Source organism: Myotis brandtii, unplaced genomic scaffold (genome assembly GCF_000412655.1).
Source record: "Myotis brandtii unplaced genomic scaffold, ASM41265v1 scaffold4, whole genome shotgun sequence".
NCBI lineage: Eukaryota > Metazoa > Chordata > Mammalia > Chiroptera > Vespertilionidae > Myotis > Myotis brandtii.
In genome coordinates this window covers 6,728,290-6,735,639 of record NW_005365371.1, presented here as the reverse complement: position 1 = coordinate 6,735,639, position 7,350 = coordinate 6,728,290, and the positions used below count along the sequence as shown (strand labels likewise).

At 41.4% G+C, this 7,350-nt stretch overlaps 1 protein-coding gene across 6 annotated transcripts in view; it reads left to right on the top strand.

Moving 5' to 3' along the window:
• OPA1 (optic atrophy 1 (autosomal dominant)) overlaps window positions 1–7,350 on the top strand; it is a 98,426-nt gene that overhangs the window by 85,878 nt on the left and 5,198 nt on the right. For all 6 annotated transcript variants that reach the window (XM_005873199.2, XM_005873201.2, XM_005873202.2 and 3 more), the window contains one exon: window positions 5,095–5,169. In XM_005873199.2, the coding sequence (XP_005873261.1) occupies window positions 5,095–5,159 (65 nt within the window). In that variant the 3' untranslated portion in view covers window positions 5,160–5,169. The remainder of the gene's footprint in view (window positions 1–5,094; window positions 5,170–7,350) is intronic.

Genomic DNA, 7,350 nt, shown 5'->3' with positions numbered 1-7,350 from the left:
ATCGACCCTGCTCTGTGTGTGACAGGGGACGGAGCCCCAACCCCCCAATCGGCTGTACCCTAAGCGTGACTAGGGGTGGCATCGCAACCTCCCGATCCGCCCTGCTCTGTGCATGACGGTGCGGCGCCCCAACTCCCCAATCGGCCCTGCTCTGAGCCTGACCAGGGGCTGCACTTAGGGATTGGGCCTGCCCTCTGCCACCCGGGAGCAGGCCTAAGCCAGCAGGTCGTTATCTCCCGAGGGGTCCCAGACTGGGAGAGGGCACAGATCGGGCTGGGGGACCCCCCTCCCCCGCCCCCCGAGTGCACAAATTTTTGTGCACCGGGCCTCTAGTATAGTATAATAGTCTAATAAAAAGCAAGCCTTTTCAGGAAGAACATATGGTACATAATAAGAAATGTTCCTTTAATTTTCCATGCTTTAGTGAACAACTTTTCACAGCAGAATCTCACCTACAAGGTGTCCTCAAGCTTGCTACAAAGTGTGTGCAACATGTTATAAAACTGTTGGGTTGAGGCACATTAGGATCCTCAGATGTGTGGTTTGCGTAAGGTCCACTGCATCAGTAAGTTTGCAGCTTGTTTCTTTATGCTTTCTTTAAAAACATCAAAAGTTGTAAAAGGTTTACTTCAGTGCATGTAGTAATGTTTTGTGTGTGATTCTTTGTTCCTGTTCTAAACTGTTATTAACCACTGAAGTGAACCTTCTCCTGGGATTGGCCTTTTGGTATTCACAGTGTATTCAAAACCTAATTACAGATTAGTCTATATTTGAGACTCTTGGAACGAATGTCAGAAGACTCAAAAAGAATTTGAGAGTAGCAGTATCATTTCATGTGGCGATAAAGAGACCCAAACCATGAATGAGTGTCAAATCATGTGAAGAAAAGAAAAAAGGAAGGAACTTCATTCACTGAGGCTGACGGTTTATGAGTTGGGGATTATAGGAATATTCATGACTCAATCAAGAAGCACAATGAATTGATGTTTGAAATTGTTCATCTTTTAGGTAAACATTGGATAAATGGAAAGTAGACTCTGTATTCACAGCATGTAGAATTGGCTATTTCAGTGAAACAGAAATAGCAGTATCTTAATCCCTTCCTGAGTAGGTTTAATTTATCAAGTAAATCACAAATTTTACAGGAATTCTCCAACTATAAATATTTAGTACAAATATTTAACAGAAAAGGGAGTTTGCTTTATAATTAGTCATGGTAAACTGTACACATTTCTGTGGGAAAGTAATTTCTAATGGTGAAATAGCTAAATACAATAAGATTTGGGGATTTGAAAACACTAATCACTGAGACATTAATTTAGAAGGATCAGAAAGTAGAAAGTTTTAATTGCCAACATTCAACCTTGATTTTTATGGATAATTCAGTTTTCTGTGCAGTGGATAGCATAAGACAGTGCTGAAAACTTATATCAGAGTTTAAAATGAATGAATTCAAATGTGGGGAATAATCCTGCTTCTAATTTGAAGTGTTTTTTTTTTTCCACTGAGGATTCTGTTTAGTGTTGCTCATGTGATTCAGGTGACCCACCAGCTTGTCCTGCTCTTCATTGTCCCTGAGGACCTTGCTCCTACTCCCAGGCTTGCTCCAGCTCCTGTGGTCATGGCTTCTGCCCTCTTGGTCACTGCTGTAATGTCCAGGAAGCCTGTCAAGTTGTTTTGTTTCTTGATAACCGATAGCCCTTATTCTCTATGCTATATTTTTTTGAAACTGTTATTTATCAATATCTATTGAGCATGTATACTGAGTCAGACATTGTTGTAGATACTGAGGATGCTGAAGTTTTGGGGGTCCAGTTTCCTACACATACTGTTCTCAGGAGTTTCTCCAAATGTGTATAGATCTAATCTGCTCAAGAGGTGACAATATTCCTCAGGGGATGATAATGTTTTATATGGTTTTTTAGCCATCCCTAGCCATAGCACAACCTAGGAGGTGCTCAGTAACTATTCAATTCCATAGTTTTTACTAAAACATGTCTTATTTCACATAAAACACAAACTTATAACAAATACACTGGAAATAATAGCCTTCGTTTTGTTACCGCTTAGAGTGCACATGTGGCAGCAGGTCTAGTGTGTGTTTCTGATTCAGAGGAACAGGACAGGCAACTCTCAGACTTAATGTTCTCAACTTTGGCACCAGTACCTGCAGAGCTGTATGAAGACCAAAAGAAGGTGGGCTTTGAAATCACCCAAACATAGCAGACACTTGATAGACTTGGAAGGAGGGTGGGGAGTAAGCAAGGAATGCTGCTCAGAGGCAGGAGATCATCTGTGTCCACGTCACTCCATTAAGTACATTGCATAGGCAAAGGAATGAACAAAGAAATGAAATTTTTATTTAGTGTTAAAAGGACTAAATAAAACATTTATCACAATTATTCTTTTTTTAAACATTTCCTTCCACTCTCCTCCTCTTTCCCCCCATTACTTCCTAAAATCTTACTAATTGTCCTTTGTGTCATTCTTGAGGTCTCAGGGTATGGGGATACAGTGTCCTGATACTCTCATTGTAAAATATTAGTAAAAACAGCTTTTTATGGGAAACTTGGAAATTTTTTACTCTGTGGTATTTATATAACAGTTAAATACTCCTTTTACTTTCATTTAGAAAACAACATGGCTTATCTCTAATTTCGGGAGAATTCATATTTGATTTAGACACCTGCCGTCAAAGTGGCTCTTGGTCCCTTTCAATACAAATAGATGTTGCTCTGAAAGTCTCTTGTGAGGGATGCTCCTGTACCACCCTCTCACCGATTGTCTGTCCCCTGAGGATGGAAGGCATTGGCAGGGCACAGGGATGGCTAGAGCTGGCCTGCAGCTGCCTGATTGTACTCAGATCGTGGGGCAAATAGAATCAGAGTTCCTCTCCTCATGCAATCCAGCTTCCCAAGTAGAAACAGTTCTCGGTGAATGCTTAGAGAAGCTGCTGTGGTTCTAAACACCTGTTTTAGATTTCCATGTGTTGTGCTATTGAAGCTAGATGATTTTTTTTAAAGACTTCGTACATTTCTAGAATTCTATGAGACAATATGCAAAACACAGTTTTCTCCTACCCTTCCCCCACTTTTTAAAATTCTTTAACTGCTGCACTGTACTATGCGGACCTCTCTAAGTATTCATTGAGGAAAATCAGTGACGCTGTTTCTAAGCAACTAGATGAATTCATTTTAAAGATAAGAATGTGGCCTTATTTTGAGAAAGGAAGTGTGCTTACTGGTTTGACAATTGGTTAAAAAATAGTACAGACTAACAAAAAATACAGACTAAACTTCCAGGAGATGGGTTGCAATTATTTTTCCTAATTTGTCTAGTTTAATTTTTATATAAGGAGTTAATGCTGCCTTTGTGAATACTATTACCATATTTTCTCCTTGAATAATTTGATTAAAACAATAGGGGTTTTTTTTTCCTATAGGTTTTGTGCTCATCTTAAAATGCCAAGAATTAGAACTGTTAAATGACTGGAAAACGACTGTGAAGACTATGCTCTTTATATGCAACCATGATAGGCTTTGTTGAGTTCCTGTAATGCTAATAGGAAGTCATATAAAGGACATTTTTTTTCATTGGCTGCTTATCACATGTGCTGACTCACTAGTAAAAACGAATACTCTCTATCTTTAATGTAAAAATGTAAATGTTGACTATTAATGTTTTATATGATTTTTCTGTAGATCTAAAGTAGATGCTTTGCATCTTTTCCCCTACATCACCTGCTTTGAACAAGTCACTTCACTTGTTAATTCCCACTGATTGGTTAAATTGTAACCTATATTTTAAAATAAGAGTTGCATGATTAAGTTAGCAGCAAAGTAGAATAAATCACAACTTTTCCATATATAATGCTAGGAGATTGGCATGTTCTGTGAATAGTTTGCATTTGTGAAGGAAATCTTTACACTTCATAGAGAATTTATAGATTTTATTTTGGAAGTCCATGAACATCAAAACAAAACAAAATAAAATAATAAAATAAAATATGTAAATCTGTTTTTAGTGGCTCTGTTGTTCTAACCCTTTCTTCATTCACAGCTCGAATGGTACATTTTTGCATGTATTTTAAAGTGTTATTACCCTTTTCATGTTTGTTGCAAATATTTTCTACAATTTCTTTTGTCTTTTAATGTTGGGACATTTTGACATATAGGTGTACATTTTAGTGGATCTTTTTCTTTGTAACTCTTCCCATTACTTTATACCTAGAAAGTCATTTCCCAGTCAAGAACAGTTAAATACCTGTATTCTCTTTTAATTTTTAAAAATAGTTACATTATTTTATATTTTCCTTTTTGTTCCAGATATTGCTGACTGTGAGTCTTTGGTCAGACTTCAGAGAATCTGAAAACTTAAAAATGATATACATGATAATATATATACATTTATTTATTTACCAGAGGCTCGATGCACGAAATTCATTCAAGGGGCTAGGCCAGCCGTGGGCAAACTACGGCCCGCGGGCCGGATTCGGCCCGTTTGAAATGAATAAAACTAAAAAAAAAAAAAAAAGACCGTACCCTTTTATGTAAACCCTTTTTTTTAATGATGTTTACTTTGAATTTTTATTAGTTCACACAAAGACTCCATCCATGCTTTTGTTCCGGCCCTCCGCTCCAGTTTAAGAACCCATTGTGGCCCTCGAGTCAAAAAGTTTGCCCACCCCTGGGCTAGGCCCTCGCAGCTGCAGTGGCTTGCCTCGGCCCTCGCAGCTGCGGCTTCATCCGGAAGGATGTCCAGAAGTTCGTTCAGCTATCTGGTCTAATTAGCATATTACACTTTTATTATTATAGATTTGTTTGTGCATTTTTCTGTGTAAGATTCCATAGCTTTCATTAGAATCTCAAAAGGGTCTTCTATAAACCCCATCCCCCCTTTCCAAAAAGGTTTTGAGAGCTGCTACTACAGGCCATGTGGATATAAGGTGGTGTGTTGTGATAAAGGCATTTTCTCTCCTTTCCCAATCAGTTAAGAGTATCCCAGATCATTTATTGAATGATTATCTTCTATGATTTGTGATGCCTATGAAAGGTAAATTTGTTTCTCAGTTACTATCTCTTTCTATCTCCACAGAGAAAGTTAGAGAAATTCAAGAGAAACTTGATGCTTTCATTGAAGCTCTCCATCAGGAGAAGTGAATTGTAATAAGTGAGTAAAAGTCCTCTTTCTATACTGTACTGACTAAATGCAAAACTTATACTTTAAACTTATTTTAATAGTTTATCATTCTTCTCGACTATATCCTACTTGCTCCTTAATAATAATTTGAATGGTAGGAACCTCTAAATTTCATGTGTAATGTTTTTTTAATAACTTGATTTTCTTTGAGCTGAACTAAAAATATTCCCTAGACCTGGTTTTGAACAGAATAAAGTGAACAAATTAAGATATTTTATAATAGCAGGTGGCTCATAAATTTTCTGCATGTAAAGAATTGAACTCTAGCTCTCATATTTTATTCCCCTTTGTTCATATTTGATGGATAATTAAGTATATGTTAACTGCAAATCTCTTTATTTGGCTTGACTAAGGATTTCATTAATTATTCTTAATCTTATTCTCTTATGTTTAAAACATTTAGATAAACCTTTTTCCTGTTTAAAGTAACTTAGAATTTAGTACTCTTATATGTGGACTCTCTAAGCTAATTCTGTAGTCTGGCATTATAAGTATGTTCCAATTAAAATATTGTATATCGAAAAACTTTTCTTAGTAGCATAGTCAATTGTTAATTATCACTGAAGAATTGTAATTAATAGGTCTTTTGCTTTTATGAACAAGTGGAGAAAGGGAAAATGCTCTGATTAAGAGATTATTATTTATTTAAAATACTAAAGGCCCGGTGCACAAAATTCATGCACTTGGTGGGGTCCCTCAGCCCGGCCTGTGCCCTCTCGCAGTCCAGAAACCCTCGGGGGGATGTCCTACTGCTGCAGAGGCGGGAGAGGCTCCCACCACCACCGCTGCACTCGCCAGCTGTGAGTCCGGCTTCTGGCTGTGGGAGCACACTGACCACCAGGTAGCAGCTCCTGCATTAAGTGGGATCAGGCCGAAACCGGCTCTCCGGCATCCCCCAAGGGATCCCGATTGCGAGAGGGCACAGAAAGGGCACAGGTCAGGCTGAGGGCCCCCACTGGTGCACGATCGGGCCAGTGAGGGAGCACAGGAGGGCTCCTGGGCATGTCCGGCCCATCTCGCTCAGTCCCGATCAGCCAGACCCCAGCAGCAAGCTAACCTACCGGTTGGAGCGTCTGCCCCCTGGTGGTCAGTGCACGTCATAGCGAGCGGTTGAGCAGCCATAGCATAACGGACGACCGGACACTTAGCATATTAGGCTTTTATTATCTACTAGTGGCCTGGTGCATGAAATTCGTGTGCGGAGGGGGTGGTTCCCTCAGCCCAGCCTGCACCCTCTCCAATCGGGGAACCCTTGGGATCAGGCCTAAACCAGTAGTCGGACATCCCTCTTGCAATCTGGGACCTCTGGCTCCTAACTGCTCACCTGCCTGCCTGCCTGCCTGATTGCCTGATCACTCCTAACTGCTTCTGCCTCCCTGCCTGATAGCCCTTAACCGCTCTCCCCTGCCGGCCTGATCTCGCCCCCAACTACCCTCCCCTGTCAGCCTGATCTCACCTCCAACGGCCCTCCCCTGCCAGCCTGATCTTGCCCCCAACTGCCCTCCCCTGCAGGCCTGATATCGCCCCCAACTGCCCTCCTCGGCTGGCCAATTTGGTTCTGATTGGTCGGTTTCTATGCCAGTCAGCGTCAAAAGCTCCGCCTCCTAGGCAGCCATTGGTTCCTCACACTTCACCCAGATTTGGTTCTGATTGGTAGGTTTCTATGCCAGTCAGCGTCTCTAGGCCTATCAACAGGGCCTGATCAGAAAGGCAGGGCTGATCAGCAGCCCCGGTGGAGGCCTGGAGAGAAATGGAGGTGTGGCTGCTGGCCAGAAGAGAGAAAGAGAGAGGCAAGTGCTGATAAAAAGCTGCCACAGAGGCAACGGATCAGTCCCTGCTTCTCTCTTCAGGCCTTTCTCTGGCCCTGATTCGCAGCCCCCTCAGCAGTCAGTGCTGGGGCACCGCACCTGCAGCAGAAGCAGTCAGCCCTGGGTTGCCACAGCATCCCAGGGCTGACTGCAGGACTGACTTCTGGTTGGTCGAGCCTCGGTCGTGACTGGTCGTTGCGACCCAGGGTTTTTATATATTAGGATACTAATAAAAGGGTAATATGCTAATTAAGGCAGATGTCTTCTGGACAAAGCTGCAGCGGCTGCCTGAGGCTCAGGCAAGCTTTGGATGGCAGCTGCTGCTGGGAGGGCCGGCCCAAGG